General features: G+C 25.9%; 1 protein-coding gene across 5 annotated transcripts in view; it reads left to right on the plus strand.

Annotated features, from left to right (window-relative positions):
• The window catches only part of LOC114120190 (neurensin-1-like), a 38,048-nt gene extending 20,396 nt beyond the window's left edge, over window positions 1–17,652 (plus strand). For 3 of the 5 annotated variants that reach the window (XM_050210148.1, XM_050210154.1, XM_050210142.1), the window contains 3 exons: window positions 1,395–1,541; window positions 4,288–4,714; window positions 14,521–17,652. In XM_050210148.1, coding sequence (XP_050066105.1) covers window positions 4,313–4,714; window positions 14,521–15,018 — 900 coding nt within the window. In that variant the 5' untranslated portion in view covers window positions 1,395–1,541; window positions 4,288–4,312 and the 3' untranslated portion in view covers window positions 15,019–17,652. The remainder of the gene's footprint in view (window positions 1–1,394; window positions 1,542–4,287; window positions 4,715–14,520) is intronic. The other 2 variants (XM_050210132.1, XM_050210137.1) reach the window with 1 other exon arrangement.
• Window positions 17,653–18,472: the final 820 nt, after the last annotated feature.

Here is an 18,472-nt window from a genome sequence, read left to right on the forward strand (position 1 = left end):
AAATATACGAATGTCAAAAAATATAAATAGGTACATTAATTATAAATCATAACACAACATTATAGGTAGGATATATTAAGCAATACCTAACTACCTAATTAATATTTAATAAATAATAAGTATATAATAAAATAAATAAATAAATAATGGGGATCATATTGGTTAGTAAAAAAACACTATAAAAAGTATAATATAAATAATAAGTATCATTTTGTATTGTCGTATTGAAGTTTATTTTAAACTTTTTAATTAAGACAAATGAAACACCAGCAGTCAACACACAAGTTTCTTATAGATTAATTAAAACACGTACGATTCAAGTTAAGTGCCGGTTATTCATTAATATTAATTTAATGTCATGCGTACCTACATTATAATGTATACATTTTACACGTCAGTAATTCATTATGTGTATTTTTTACGCTATAATAATGTATGTGTACAACCTTTAACCTTTCAAAATTGTCGTATGATTGAACACATTGCATTAGCGACATTCTTCGTACAGCGACCATTGCTATATATACACACAATTTTAGCGACTATTTGTAATATTATACGTCATGTATGCCAGTCATTGTTCGAGTCGTTGGAGAATTTGAGATACTATAAAAATAATAGCTGCATCAGCTCAAGAAGTACATCTCTAAATTTTATGGCTTTCTAAATTCCGTTGCGGTTATATTATGAAACATGCATTATACTATATATAATATATATACCTATTATATATATATAAAATATCTATAGTTTATCGCAGCACGTTATTACGAGTATATTATACGCATTAATACGGTAAATATTATTATTATAATATTAAACCGTACTGTCACGTATAATATCCATAAGAAACCGAATGAAGTATGCGTTTTTAAAATAAGATATATAATATTATCATCATTAGAATATTCATCAAGCGACATTGTTGTTAACCATGGCCGGTATGTGATATTATATTATGCACATTGCACCTATAATTATTTATATACTGTATAGTACTATATATAATTTTTGGATCCACTATACGCGGGTAGGCACCTTCAGTATTTTATTCAAGTAAGAACAGTAAAAAAAAAAAATTTACACCCAATGACGTTTAAACGAAATATGGGCGAGTTAGATGTGTTGCAAAACTGTCACGGGGTCGATTTATTATTTTATAAATAGGTATTTATTGATTTATAATCTTTTGCATTACCTGCCCACAACGCATAATAGGACTACATAATATTTACTATTTAGTCATCTCCGTCTCTCGCGCGTGTTAGAACATTATTGTTACCTGCAAGGTAAACGACCAAACATAATGTTAAATAACATAATACTTTATGGGTACGATAAATAATGATTATGACTTTTACAACCGATTTCTTATTCCATTGCCTGATTTATAGTTTTTGGACACCGGGAGACCCGAGTGCGGTCGGATCGCACACAGCAAATGGAACTTCGGCGGTGGTGCGGACGGAGGTATCCGCAGCAACAGCGGATCGACGATCGGACGGCGAGGACAGTACGGGTGGTGATGACGGTAACAGCAGGTGCGTACATCTGCGATATTGTGTAATTCCGGTAAATAATATAACACTCACATAGGACTAATAAAACACCGTTGAAAGCAAGCTCCAAGTAAAAGACATATATTTAAGTATGATATAAATTATACAGTTGAATAACCGTTGCTGACATGGTAAAAATCTACCTTGCCTAAGCGTTTGGAGTTAGTCCGATACTACCAACTATAATATTATAGTTCGGTTCATTACAATTATGATAGGTACCTACATATAATGTAATGAGTGTGTCTCAAAATTCTGCCCCATTCGTCAAAAAATTGAATTGTTTTGGTATAATGTCTTTTATATGTACGCTTTTTTTTTTTATTTAGTATCTACTCAAAAGATGATAATCATCTCGTTTATTCCTGTAACAATAAACAAACATTCTTTAATATAAGTACTGCAATCGTATATTGCAACGTGAAACGATGTATGTTGTTTAAATTTCCGGCAATATACGTAAGAATGGTTTCGGTATATAATATTGTTTCAAGTCCTCCAGAAGGTTTCCCAAATGTGTAAATGTGTGATTATTTATTTTCAATTGCATTAATTTAACAGCTATACTCGAATGTAGGTCACCTGTGACTTACAATACCTATACCGTACATTATTACTATACGAATTCGACGTATTTTTCGAATACGTTCTTAAGTACTTACTACAAAACAGACTGCGTTTAATTTGATTTTCGATTGTGAATATAAACTTATTGATTTATAAAATCCTTCAAAAATAAAAATAAAAAGTCAGAATAAAAAAGACTAAAACAATATACATAGTGGTATTATAGCGTAAATAATAGAAAAATTAACAGTAGATGCCAAATTGTCAAAATATTGTTGTACCTACGTCCTACAACAGTTAAAACAAACTGCTTTAGAATTCGTATATTATCATTTATAAAAGTAATGGGGATGAATACCAATTTTGGTTAAGCCTCTAGCAATTGATTAGTACCTATATATTATATACTATTAGAAGTGATCATTAGGTAGATAAAATGTAAATTATCTACAATTCACTATCAATATAATATTTAAATTAACAAAATTAATATTTCAAACAATTATTATTTTTGTCAAAATATATTAATTGTATATAAAGTTGAATATGTATATAAATTCGATTTTTAATTTTTTTTTTTTATTGATCATACAATATATTGGTTGATGTGACCATTGGTATACAATTATTTACAATGAAAGTTTGCCTTTTTTACATGAATGATTTATAGCGACAGCTTTTATTTTTTACATTAAATTAGGTTATGTAAATGTAAATTTATTTTTAGGAACTTGAGAAAAATCATGTTGTATTGAAAGTCTAGTGTCAATGCCTATCTGATTTGTTTTGCAATAGATATATTGTTATTCATTGCGGAATTCAAATAAATTTCATTGAATATATTACTCGGATTCAAACCTTACTCATATTGTTAAATAAGCGTTTATAAATAACCCAACAATTAATCAACTAATGTAGTACAAGGATAATAATTTTATAAATTATTATTTCAATTGAATTTTCAAAGAAACTTATATTGTTGTACATATTATCATTTCATCCGATTATATTACCCACCACTACAACACATGATATGCATTAGCATATAACTAAAACCATAATGGTGGATTGTCGATAAAATTGTGTATGATTAAATTAGGTACAAACACATTATGTATATTTTTTATGAAATTATTAATTTTATACTATATATATGCTATACACGTACTACGTACATATTGAATATTATAGTATATTTAATGATACAATTTCAAACATAGCAAGTGAATACTGCTCTGCTGCATATTATAGATATCGAGTCGGTCATTATTATAGTTGTGTTATATTGAATTTAATGATATATATTTATATCAATAAGTATATTTTTTCAAAAATATTGCATTTATTTTATTATTAGTATTTATTTATTTTAATAATATATATATATATATATGTATGTTATATATTCATATCATATTATATTAACTTATATAACTCAAAATGTAACAATATATTTTTATATAAATACCTAATATCTTAAAGAAATTCAAAAATGGCATTGCATTTAGTAAAACTCATAAGACGTAAAAGTTTTAAGTTTACACGAGTAATTTTTTAAAATTATAACAAAATAATGAAAATCGTTATTTTTTTTCTTTTAAATAAATAATCATAATTATCATATTTTATAGTTTTAGTACGAATTACGTATGAAGAATCTTATTCTTATTGTACTATATTTTCAAAACTTGATAGATATAAAAAGAAAAGTTCTTATGAATTTCAAACCATAAAGTAGTTTGAATTGTCCCTTTTTTTTATTTTTTTTTTTAGTTTACCTGATAATTTAAAAAAAAATAATAATATTAAGAGTTTTTAATTTTGATTTCTTTTTTAAACTAAATCTAATCCAAAACTATCCTCAGAGTTAAAAATCGAAGCATTTTATCAACTACTTACCGTGTACACATGCACACCAATACAAGAAAATAATCAGTAAATTCATCGCTTAACCCAGAATCTAATACAGTCACACCGGTGTTGACCGGTTGGTGCTGAAATCAAATTTTTGATTTTTTGAGGAGCTTATCGTGAACTTTGAGATGCTCACGTTCCACTATCATTTCCCTTATTTTATAATACACCTAACATAGTATTAGAATGTACATTGTTATATATGAACTCAGCCTTTTGACGGCATACCTACGTTGGCGTGTTTCAGTGGCCCACCGGTGTTGACCGTTCACATGACGTCCGATAACGATGGCGATTCCGCGGCCCAAGTCCCGAGCCCAAGTCCCGTGCCCGGCGCTAAAAAGGGTCGTGTGCCCGCCATTTCCGTCACCACCACCACCACCGCCGCCGCCGCCAAGGGGATATTGGTGCACAACCACAAGAAATCGGGCAATACGAACCGTGTGAGTTTCGTTACGAATTCGTCCACGTCGTCACCATCTCCATCGCCATCTCATTCGCCGTTGGCCGAGCGGTCTAAGAAAAATAATCATCAGCAACGGCGATCGGTGAGCGACGAGGGCGACGACGTCCTGCAGTTGCCTTACCACGCCCGGACTGGTAGACGGCTGACGGGTTTCGGCGTCAAGAGTTACTTGCACGAGTTCTATGACGATCCCGACGAATTGTTTCAGGTTCGTATTTATTAGACTTGCACTTTTTTAAGTTAAGGTTAATGTATATGAGGGAGAGGCAACGATATTAGTTTATATATAATACTATAGCGTATAAGTAGGTATATATAATATGAAATAACGTAGCGTTATAACTACTATACTATATTCACGTAGATATACTACTTTACTACATAAAAGCTCAAGGGAATATTTAGATTTAACATGACTTTTCTATAAATTGAATAAACAATTTACCTAGTTAGAGCCCAGATTAGAATGCGCCATATTCTTGGTTAGGTAATGTAAAGCTGAGTTGTGTAATAATATTATTCGAGTACTTAATATTTATGATTTTTTTTTTTTTTTTTTATTTATTTTAAAATTGGCTAACGTTATCATCGATGTGCTTTGGAATTCCAAAAAAAAAATATATATTATGTGTCGTTACTTTGTATATAAAATGCGTTACGAGTGGTGACCTAATAGAGATTTATCAATAAATTAATTATTATATAACGAGCAGGGTTGTAGTAATCTATGAATATACTTTTTTAATTATAAACCATATTTTACTGTACCTAGTAATAGTCCATAAGCATAATTATATTTTTTTATAAATCAATAATTATTACAATTATTACAGGATTTTGTACGAATATAATACTTTTATAACAAATATGTTATTAAATATGGCTGTGACTATTTTAAAAAACTTAATTTATTCTTATGTTAAGATTTGCGTTGATATTGTTTTTTTAAGACATCTTATATTTTCAAGGTGATATTTTTTTTAATAAAATAAAATTTTCTTTAGTTTTAAATTGTAATACAATTTATTTTACAGTAGTTATCCAATGAATGAGTTTTAAGACAAAGTATTGACATTTATATTTCATTTTTCATAAAAAAAATATATATATATATATTTAATAATATACTTGAAGGAATGCAGTATTTTTTTGAAGCCAAACCCAAACGAAAAGATTAACTAGTAAGGAAAAAAAAATAAAATGGGTTTAAGAAAATAAATAATTTATAGGGTTAAAATCTGTTTGTAGTATAAAAAAATATTTCCTTTAGAATTGAATGTTTTAAAAACTCATTCCTGATTTAAAATTTCTGTACATGACTGAAATACATTTAAATAGAACTTAATTTCATTTGATTAATGTCATGTTGTTAATGAGTGTAAAAGAGTTATTATGTATATAAAATAATTATGATTTTAAACTGCCTTTACAAAGTAGATTAACATAAGTAATTTAAAATTTTAATTACTCAGTTTATAAGAAATTTTTTCAATGACCTATAATTTACTTTGTTAAATTATTTTTTTTTATTATTAACAAGTTAGATAATCCATCTTTTTAGTTATAATACTTATAAGTTATAACTATAAATGTATCACCCTTAAATATTGAAACTATTTTTTTATTATTATTTTTATTAATAATAATAAATTATTTAGTTTGATTTAAAGTTACTTTAAAATGTTAGTTAGAACTAGCGCTCTGAAGTTTTATTATATCAATTATTCACTAATAAATTAATATTTACGTACTACAAATAATATAGTTATTTACTCTCTGATAATAGACTAATAGACAGCTAAAACAATGACCACCAACTAAAACCACTTTAAATTTACATAAAATAATGATTGCTCCAACTAATGTTTCTCAATTGTATATTAAATAAGGTAGATAAAATTAAAAATTAAAGTGTGAGTCACTTCAGTACATCCGTAATTTCAACTATTTAAATTGATATATTATTTAAATATAATTAAAATTATCTTTATCAACATCAAAATAATATTTTATGTGGCCATATACTATCTATCTATGTTGGTTGATGTATTATGCAGGTACTAGGATTTTAATTCAATATAATTGTCCTAAGTAGTAAATAATTTTATCATAAATATTTTAATAATAATGTAAATACAAGTATTAAGTAAAAACTTGGTATTGTTATATACTTTTTTTAATTGTTAATATATCAACATTTGTTGATGAATATTGATCATCATAATACGTATATATTAAGTTGTTAACATATTTTTTTAATAAAGTACTCACTCAATATCTCTATGATAGAAAAAACTAGTAATGTGAAAATAATAATTAAATTACAAAAAAATAACAATATTTTGTTTTAGACGGATTATTTTTAATCAATATAATTTATTAAATAATATTTATCAATAATAATTATATGTTCTTTATATAGATTTGTAAATAGTTTTATTCATCGGTGAAAAACTAAAAATCTTTCAATTTAGATAAACTAAATTGTTTGATATCAGATTTTTGTTCTTATTTTAATGTGTTGATAATTTACCTTAGTTCCAAAAGAAATTTATAATTTCTGTCTACCATCTGAAAAATTTAACATTGTTTAATGTGTATATAGTTTTCGTATACTATAAAATCTATATAATATTTAGTTCATGCTAAGTATAATTTCTGTAGTGATAAAATAAGGAACGTATACACTAGCTGCAGAAGTATTGATGTTCAATAAGTTTGTCATTTTAGTTTAGATGTACATATCGTGATTTGTTCTATAATAAATAGTAACTAATGTTTTCAACTTGGGTAGGTATATGAAAACGATTAAAAAATCTAATATTAATTATTCTATTTATTATTAAAATTATATATTCACATCAGAAACTCATTACCTTGATCGTTAATATAGATTTAGGTACTTACTTTTTTTTATTACAATTTTAAGTTTAAGTTAATTTTTAATTTTTCTATGAAATATATATAATTTTTAAGACCTTATTGTTGTAATCTGACCGTGAATTTTTTAAATATAAACATAAAACACTATTTAAATTATAATAAAAACTTAGGATTTCCCTTTGCGTAACTATAGTAAATTTAATTGTCATAAATTATAATCCCTACATAATACACCATAACTAGTGTTTTATCGGTAATCAAGTGTGTAGGGCGCGTTGTGCAATGAAAGAATATTATAAAAAATTATGTTTTAATTACACAGGTGTTATTTTATACATCATTAAAAAATAAGCTTTAGATGTATTTAATCGCACAACATATTAATAATATTGGTACATACCTATCAAGTGTAAATTAATTTACACATTTTTAAAAAATGTATCTAATTTACTTTTTTTAGATATTTTATAAAATTAAAATATGAAATGTATAATTATTAATTGTCATTATAATGAAAGCTTGAATTATATGTATAGTATTTGTTAATATAATTTTATAGAATATAGACGAAAAAAATAGTAAAGTAAGCAAACAAAATGTGTCTTATATGAATCAAGTATTTCAAATATAAAATTTTATACTTTTAGAACTTTCGATTGTATAATTGTTGCTAATTTGCCTTTAAAATCAGATTGGTCTTATGTTTTTCATCAATCGTTTTTGTAAGGAAAGTTATGTAAAAAAAAGTTTCCTACCAAATAAATAACAAATCAACCTGTATTTGTTTTTCAGATACACTTTCAATTTTAAATAATACTAAAAATAATATACTTTGATAATCAATTCGATTTAAAATTATTATTTAATTTATGTTTTTTTATTTTTTCGATTTGTTGTCGTCTTTTCTATAGGATTGTTAGAGCATTTTACTAGCACACATTTCATTTCAACATTTATTATGTTATTGTTCTTCATATGCGATATAAATTCCTAGTGGTAATCATAACATCGAGAAATTATTGAAAAATGATTATATTTTTAAATAAATATTCTGAATGATCTATTACAGTTTTAAAACGATTAGGCGCCTTTAAACATACCATTAAATTTTGATTTAAAAATAAATTATATTTGTGAATAACAGTTCACTTCTTCATTATATATAAATATAACAATACATTGCAACTACTATATACTTATGCCATACTATAACGAGTTAGGTATTTGTACTATAAGAAACTAAATTAAGCTAAATTTTAAAAATATAAAGTGTGAAAATAGTACAATATTACAATTCGATCAGAGAAAGTCAGGAGAAACGTATTAATTAATTATAAATGTATCAATATAGTTTATCTATTGTGTATTGTTTTAGGAGACTATAGTTAAGATTTTGAAGGGCTTTGAACTTAGATTGTATTTTCGATATTAATGCAAATTGCAAGGTAACACTATATTACAAATAAATTGCGTACTCTAAGATGTTAAGTACATAGATAATACAACGAGAGTGATGTAATATTAAACGCTATTTTCGTTGTTTATACTAACGACGTGAACTGTTTTAATTTAAACGACTCTATATATCATGAACATGTTATATATACACGTATTGATACACTTACTGTGTTTTATCCGTGATAATCAAATAGCTGTGATCAATAGACTGCAATGATGTCGATTTTCACATCTCTTAGTTTTAGTGTTTATTGCGTACACTTTTTTCTCAGCTCACATATTGTACGTGAAAAAATACCGTGTAAGTTTTTCGTACTATTTTTCGGATAAAGGCGCATAAAACGTTTGGTTGTAAAATGTAGGCAGTAAAAAAGGAACCATGAAACGATTTTCAGGCGCAAATGGAATAAAGTAATTTTTGTTTAAAAATACATAAAATGTATGTGTAGTGTGTACATTATTTAAACTTAATGCACTAGAATGGTTTTCGGGAGTAAGTTAGGTAATTTGTTTTTAATTTTATTTTAATTTCATCCATATTGAAAAATATAGGTCTTAGAGTATTTATTTTAATTGTATAATTATATTCGTCATTAGTTTATCACACTCGTAATCTTGAAGTTTAGTTAAGGATTTATTGATTAATATTTTATAATCTTCAAAATGTCGTGGAAAAATAATATTTATAAAAAAATCTATTCTCTTTTCGTGTATTAATTTTTTTAAGTATCAAATCTCACTTAGTTTTCCAAGTAAAACATATGATAAGTTCGATAATTTTTTAAGAAAACACTTTTAACAAAACATTTTACTCTATAATTTTGTATTGGTTCATGTGAATTGTTTTTTTGTTTTTGTATACGGAATTTATCGATAAAAATACCATTATTAATTAACAATAATCATCTTAAAAAAGAATATATTTAGACTACTGAAACATTTCAGGTAAATAAGAACCAAACCACAATAAAATGAATAACCCCCGTTTACGAGTTATAAAAATATTATCATGTTTAACATGCTCGTAAATTTGTGGCAGTATAAAATAAGTATATTACAGAAGTAATTTTAAAGCTGACACTTTTATTAACACTTTATTTCTACAATAGTTTGATAAGTTGTTGTATAAGATAGTTTTCCAAACTATTTGCAAAATATATGTATTATATAAAAATGGAAAAAACTTGACCGAAAGACTTTATTGGTTACATAGTAATAAATAAAACCTAATAATACGTATATCGCAATATAATGGCAATAGAGAAGTAACAGCTGGATTTATACTAAACATTAAACAGTGCGTATACAATTTATAATAAAACGAATACATATATAGCATACTATTTTAAATAAATCTATTTATTCTAAGATAATAATAATAAAAAGTCTTGTGCTAATCAGAAGTCAGTACTTATGGTAAAAATGTTTTTATGTGTAATATCTAAAAGAATTTAAAATAAAACAGGATACATATTGTGTAAGAAAATTTCAATAGTTATTTACAAGAATTCTATGGCATACTTTCCAAATGAAATTCAAAACATAGCTAACACTGGCCATGATGAAGTCCCTTACAGAAATATTCTTTCTGTTAGAGTAGAATTTGCTTATAATGTAAGTGTGTTTAATTTGTAACTAATTTTATTTGTAACTATTTTCATTAAACATTTTACTTATCATACCATTTCTAAATAGATATAGATTCATTTTTGGGTTAACGACCGAAGACTCTTGTCTATATTATATTATTATATGGCAAACTTGGAGTATCTTTACCAAAATGTAATACCATTGCTAACAATATAATTACATAGTTTGAGAATATTCTGTTCAATATACATGGAACATTGAACATCAAACTTTATGTATGATACTTATTATTCTCTATAATATTGTGCTCGTGTATAGTATATTATAGCTTATATATACTGTATAGAGCAACGCCATTGCGTATCCTTTATAGAAATGAGATTTGTATTTTTCACATAATAGTTAAATTCGACGTTTTCGTTAAAGGTTTGCTGATGTGAAGCTTCTTTTATAGTTGATATTATAATTCAAATGACGATGAGAACTTCTAATAATAGCTTTTACGGTTGGTCACTACTGACTTAATCGAAAGCTATTAATCATCGTTTGTTTATGGTTCATAGGATAAAAAAACATTTTTGACCGGCATTAATGAAGAATCGATGTTTTTTTTGTGGATTTTCGTCATAAAATCGCTTCGCACAGTGCTTTGCTATAAACTATAGCTCATATATAACTCTTTTCGAGATACAAACATTACTGTGAGATGTTGACAAAATTAAAGATCGGTGTGGTGTCGTTCTATGTAAAAAAATGTCCGACTAATTGTCTAATTGTAAATTTCGATCCAATATAGTTTGAAAATAAAGTTGGATTTCTTGGGTGATTGGAATAAAAACTATAATATAGATTAATAATGAGAAATTTAATTTTAAATAAAATATAATATAAGATTGTATAAGTTCAACAAAAAAGTAAAATGTACGAAAAATATTATGATTTATGATATAAATTTTAACAGTAAAAAAAATAATATGTCTACTTTACCATGAAAATAGTTTATATCTTCCATCGTCTGTAATACTACAAGAAAAATATTTGGCCATTAAAATATTTTGTATGTTGAATTTGTTGTATTATCGACTTAGTACTTAAAATACATTTAAAAAATACCCAAAAAGTTTCTTCTTTAGTTTTGATTGATATTTTATCAGGATTAACTACATTTTTGGATGACGATAACATTTTTTAATAACTAAATATTCAAAAATTAATTTAGTTTTTTTTCCATGTAAAAAGCCGTTCTTTACTATTTTTGTAGTATAGGTATTTATTTTACTTGGAAATATTATATAATTCATACCTACTATAGTATTCGTATTGTAAACGTCATAAAAATACTATACTTTATACTAATACTATATTTTTTTTATGTTTATACACATGAATAAACCCGTACCTACTAACCTATTGATGTGAGTTCTTTTCAACATTTTTGGTAAAATAAGCATTACCTATTTCAGATATGTACTCAAAATTAATAAACGAGCTGACTGTGATATGTACATCAAAATTCCTCTATAATATTATAGTGGATATATCGTATTATATAATCAAACATGAAACCGATAAAATATAATATAAGTGTGATACGCACTATATCGTAAAAATAAATAAGTAAACACTTCACTAAAAATAAAAGGTAGGTAATTAAGTTATGTTGAACAAGGCTATAAATGAAAGTGTATTTCATTTTATAGCCAAATTCGTATACATATATATATTATATTTTCAAGTACTTGGTTCGGATAACTATTAATTTTAAAACGAATATAAAATGTCACGAAATAAAACTTTCAAAACGTCAAAGAGCGTATATTATATATAGTATAACCGTTGAAAATATTATTATTTAATGAACTCGGAATAAACTGCCGTGTATATTGAACGTTTTAGTATGGAGGGAATATAATTTCAAATGTATGATACTATAATATTATAATAGCATATTATATTAGTGACGATGTCGACTAGTGAGTACTTGCACTAAAAAAAAACCTCCCTACTTATCAAATAAAAAAAATATATTCATAATAGTTATTACCTAAATTTATTGTAAATATAGCGATATTTGTTTTAGATAATATAAATTTGACGGCCGTAGGAGGTTTGTGAAGTGCAATTATATTATTGTAGATCGATCGTAATTAATAACACGATATCCTTAGGGATTATACATAATATATTATTTAGTATAGGGTGTAAGGCCCAGAAGGACATAAATATATAATACATTAGTTATTTATAAAATAGTTCATCGAAACTAAATATTAAATATTAAGTATTATGTTTAACGCTTATATTTTTTTAAACTTATTTCTTTCTCATAACGAAACATGTTTTAACTTGAACTATATTTTACTTTATTTATTATAAACTTTTTAAAATTAGGCTTATAATTGTATTCAACCAAACTTTGTTAGTAGTTTTTAACTGTCCTTATGAAACATGTATGCATTTTGCATTTTAATAAATGTTGGTCATCTTTTTGTTATTTACTTCAATTTTTACATTTCCTCCCTTAATATTTGACTTAAAAAGTACTTTCAAGATTCCCTCTTAAATAATATATACACGTACTGAATATTATAAACTTGAATACATAATCATTAATAAAAATGAGATACATAAATGTGTATTTTTTGTAGGTACTGAAAGATTGTCCCTTCTAATCTTTCTTGCGAATAGTAAAAATCAAACTAAGTTTGAAAAAAATCTTACAACTACGAGAAGAGAATATCATAGACAAAATAATAATGTACTTCTTATATATATTATGTACATTAACCTACATTTTAAATTCTGAGAAAAAGATAAATGTATTGATTTTACAGTGATGAACTTTTATAATATGTGTATTTATACACACGATATACAGTAGAAAAATGTTTCGATCTTATACTTTCAAGGTATTTTCTATATGAAAATTTACTTAAATAAAGCATATTTTTTTATTATTAATATTTAATTATTATACCTAATATATATTTATATCATATTATAGTTATATTGTTTTTATTAACTTTCGAGTTCATAACACTTAATTGTAAATAACATAAAATAGTATGAATAGGTTCATATTATATAATAAGATAGTGTCTTAAAATGAATCAACATATTTTTAAAATTCCGTGCAGCAAAATCCATAATATACGTTAAAGTTTTAAATCTCTGCGAATTATAAAAAAATAATTAATATTATGTAATTCATCATTTAAAATACGTAATTTTATCCAAATCTGAATTATAGCTGATATCTAAAAAAAAAAAAAAATTGTGAATGTTATTTTTAAGATTTTTTTAATTATTATTATATTTTTTTACGTATGAGGAACATATAATATTAAATTTTAAAATCTTAGCTATAAATATTGAACAACATTTTATAAATTGTTTACTGTAAAATACTTAGTGTTTGTCAATTTTATGATATTGACGAATTTCGTAAAAATTTTAAATTAATTTTCATATAAAATAAAAGTGTACTTATATATTTTTAATAATTTTAAACAGATATAAGAAAACTCTTAGTACAAAATAAACAATACTATATTATAATTATAATCGGCAGTTTCTAAAAGAGCTTTAGGTGCAATAAATCAGAGGAGAGTCGGAAAGACGTGGTATTTCAGTCTAGGCTATGTACGGTTAACTCGCTCGGCATTAAAACTATATTTTGTTTTGTCGCCCGCTGTGGCGGCGCGTAACCATATCAATAAATTTTGGTGGCGAAACTTCCTGCTTATAATCGCTTAAAACTTATAATCGACCATTCGATTTTTCGCAGACACGACAATATTTAAACGATGCCTGCGGCGGCAGTGTCTATTATTACAATATACGACGACTATAGTATCCGCGGTACGCGCATAACGTACTTCAATAATAATTATCTAATATACGTCTCGTACCTACACTCTTCAGAGAATATAGGTACGAACGATCGTACTGGGCTCGGACGGACTTCTCAGCCTATCCACCCGGGCCGGTCGGGTACTCCCACTACTACTGGCCTTTGGCTGTTTTCATCGTCACAATCTGACCTGTGATATTTTACTACGTCATAATATTTTCATTGTGCAGGACGGCGACGGCGGAAGCGGCGGCGACGATGACGACTTCAAATACTTCGTGGAACCGGAAATCCGTTGGTATCACCACTGCTGCAGTGGCGTGTTCGCGGTGCTCGGGCTGGCCGTCATGGTCGCGGGGGCGATAGCGATGGCCGCCGGCCACCTGATACCGGCCAGGGACCCGGTGGTCCGCCGGTCCGCGCACATGGAGGTGATCGACCGGAGGGCTGTTTCGTTCAACGATCACTTGGCGTCGTGCCGTTACGTCGGTTCGGTGGTGTTCGCCGTCGGTGTAGTGTTCACCGTCGTCCGGTATTGGGCTTCGGTGATAAGGACCCGGCCCGGCGACAACGGCGAAGATCGGGTGGCCGAGAAACTGCGGTCCAGCGAGCAGCGATCATCGTCGCCGAACAAGGCGCAGACCGTCCGAATACCCATCACAGGCACGTTGGAGAACGTACAGCCCGACCCGTTGGCAATAAAACTGCGGTTCGCCGACGGTGGTTAAAAGACTATACCTATTATTATACGATTTTAAAATGCAATATTATAATATAATTATTATCATCGATATGTTGCATAATTACACACGTGGAGTACCTATTATACTATTGTAGTAGTTATAGACTATATGTGATAGTATAGATAGTATTGTTGTTGTTGCTGTTGTTGTTATTGTTATTATTATTATTGTGACAGTTATAAGTATAGTATATAATATATATATTATATATTAGAACATAAAAAGCTTAAACTTGTAATGTGATTTTGTGATTTTGTGCACAAAAAAAAACTTTTAACTTATAACATTTATAACATTTTGAAAAAAAAAGATAACTATAGTATAACAACAATATATGGCGATCAACTGTGTTTTCATCGTGTGTCTCCTTCCGCAAAGTACCCACGTAAGGTGATAACAGTTTAACGTCGTACCACAGACCCAATAATTTAGTTTTATAAAGGTACGTCCTATTCCCTAGATTTAAATGCAATATTTTATTTTTTGTAAAAACACACGGAGTTAAATGTTATTTGTGATGTTTTATTCGTTATAAATGTATTATTTCGTTAATGCGTTATTATTATCTATCAAAAATATCAAGAAGTAGTATCTAAGCGTAGTAATGTTGTATAAATCTATCGAATTGTTCAGCTAGAAACTATTTTTCGAATAAAAATAATATTCTCCCATTGAACCATTGAACAGTAAAAGCAGAATTTATGTTTTTCAATAATAATAATAATGATAATAATAAACAGACGAAAGAGCTTATATGGAATCTCCGGTTTTCACGATAAGGATTTGCGGTAATAGCATTGTACTTAAGGAATCACTGTTTGTCCTTATTATCGATTATTTTTATTTTTTTTATCATATACAACATTTCAAAGAAAAATAATATTTATTTATTAAGCATGCAATATATGACACGAATACATTCTTATGTAACCACTTTTTAACTATAAAAATAACTATTTATTATGATATCATATACAGTCCAATTATGCATAATATATGTATATAATATATATTATAACAATTATATGAATCTAAGTAAATTTAATTTTAATAATACTATGTTATCCTATTATATTAAAGATACTACATTATATATTAAGTTTATTATTCATTAATATTGATCTAAATAAATGTTAATATTTTTTGTGATCTGGTATGCATATTTTAAATAATTTATTTAAAGGCTGTGGTTTGAAATTTGCATAAAATTGGATATTGATTTATATTTATAACAAAATTGTACACGAATCGTTAAAAGTTTTTGTTCATATATATTTTTTTGGTAAACAACATACACTCTTAGAAAATAATAAAAAAAAATCCTATAATTCATAGTTATAATATCTAATATATATATGTATAATTCTGGTAATGTGTTATAGCACAAATTTATTGACCTATATACTATACAGTACAGGTTTTTTTAAAAAATTATAATATGTTAAAACCAAAATCGAATTGCTATATAATGCTATTTTTTATAAATATAAAATCATAATGTATGTATTTATACATTGAGGTATTAAAACCGCGATCTATACTGATTTTTGTAAATTTTATTTTTGTAAGACACATGATTGTAATTTTGAATGGCGCGCTGTGTATATTTTGTAGACTAATAGTTCCTTCCCGAATATTTTGTGCTACATTAACATATTTAATTAAAATTTGATTGAATCCGTGTATAAACAATACGCATATGAATATAGTTTATTTATGTTTGTTATATTCAATGGTTGTAACAAATAAAAAATATAGTTAAAATAATAAAATACCTATTCAAAATGTATTTAAAAGTTTTATTTTTGAAATTTAGTACGTGTTACTATATTATAACGTTTAAATTGATTTTATTTCAAAATAACAAGAACGATAAGCGTATACTATTGTCAAAAAACATATCACTTTATAATTTTTTTTTTTCAGTAATTATTAATTTAAGTTTTATTTAGTACTTAATTATGATATTAATAAAACGGTACGCCTATTTAATAAATTTAAAATTTTGTTGGTCAATAATAAAAACATTAAAAAAATATAGCTATTCAACAGGTAATTATAAATTATCCTCCAAATTCTATCTCTGTGTTGAAAAATGTTAATAGATACCTATTTAAATAAAATGTTAATTTATCCATATTTACATTAAATTATTAAAAAAGTATATTTTTATTTATCATAAAAAATGCATGTATTTAATGATCGTATTAAAAATAAATATAAGATTTTTTTAAGCTTGAATTTTTATATTTTAGTTACTATTATTTTTCACTGAATAATAATATTGATTGATTTACAAAAATTTAATTGTTGTTAAAGTTACGTATTTATCTATCGCCTTAATTTATAACTAAATAAATAGGTATCTACCTGAGCCAGAGCTATCCTTCACATCCCAGAGTACCTATGTAACAACATTTTTAATTCACAAAAATTGACATGTACCAATTACAATATTAAATCTTTATAAATAATATAAATAGTTTGTGTATCATAATATGATAATTGTGTACTCTTATGTCTGAAAATATATCTAAAAGTTTAAATAAATAATTATAATTATGATAAACGTTCTACCTACCTGTATTAATAATATAGTATTAATGACTCATGTAACTAATTTATTTTTTAACTCCTATATTCTATAATATACCTATTACATTTCAACCTTATTAGAGAATTTTCTATAAGTAGTCAAAGTATGTATTTTTCTTTATTTTAGGCTAATTTAATATACGAAATATTATGCTTATAAATCGTATTTATAAAAATTTACAAGCAGAAATCAAAAATGACTATTTTTTATTTAGTTATTTTTAAAATTTATCATATACCAACGACGTAGACATATTAATCCACGCCATATATTATTATTTATTAATTATTTCATACATATCTCACCTATTATAATTGTAAAATATAGTCATAAACCAAAACTAACATACTATTATTTTGTAGTAATGTAGGTATAAATAAATAATGATATTTATTCATGATCATTCATCACATATTTAAATTTAAGCTCGTCGTGAAAATAATAGGTATAACTTAGTGAATAACCTTGTTTTAGTTTTTCTTTAAGTAGGTAGCAGATATTATGCAGTGTAAAGTGTAGGTAGATATTTAAGAATTAAGTTTGATGATGAACGAATTAAATAAGTGATTGAATAATGTATAACATTACTTCAGACACGTACCCTAACATAGCTGACCAATCAATACACAATAATATAAATATATATTTTATTAGGTGCATAAATATATATATATATATATAAGTAATAGTATTAGAACTTTTGTCTGAAAATAATGTTAGTTTAAAACTTATATTGTAATATAATTAAACTAATATTCATATAAACAAACTTAGTACTTTTACAGATTTATTTCATATTACAATTTATGAACTTAATATTAATGTGTATTTATATTCATTTCT

This window comes from Aphis gossypii, chromosome 1 (genome assembly GCF_020184175.1).
Source record: "Aphis gossypii isolate Hap1 chromosome 1, ASM2018417v2, whole genome shotgun sequence".
NCBI classification, from domain to species: Eukaryota; Metazoa; Arthropoda; class Insecta; order Hemiptera; family Aphididae; genus Aphis; species Aphis gossypii.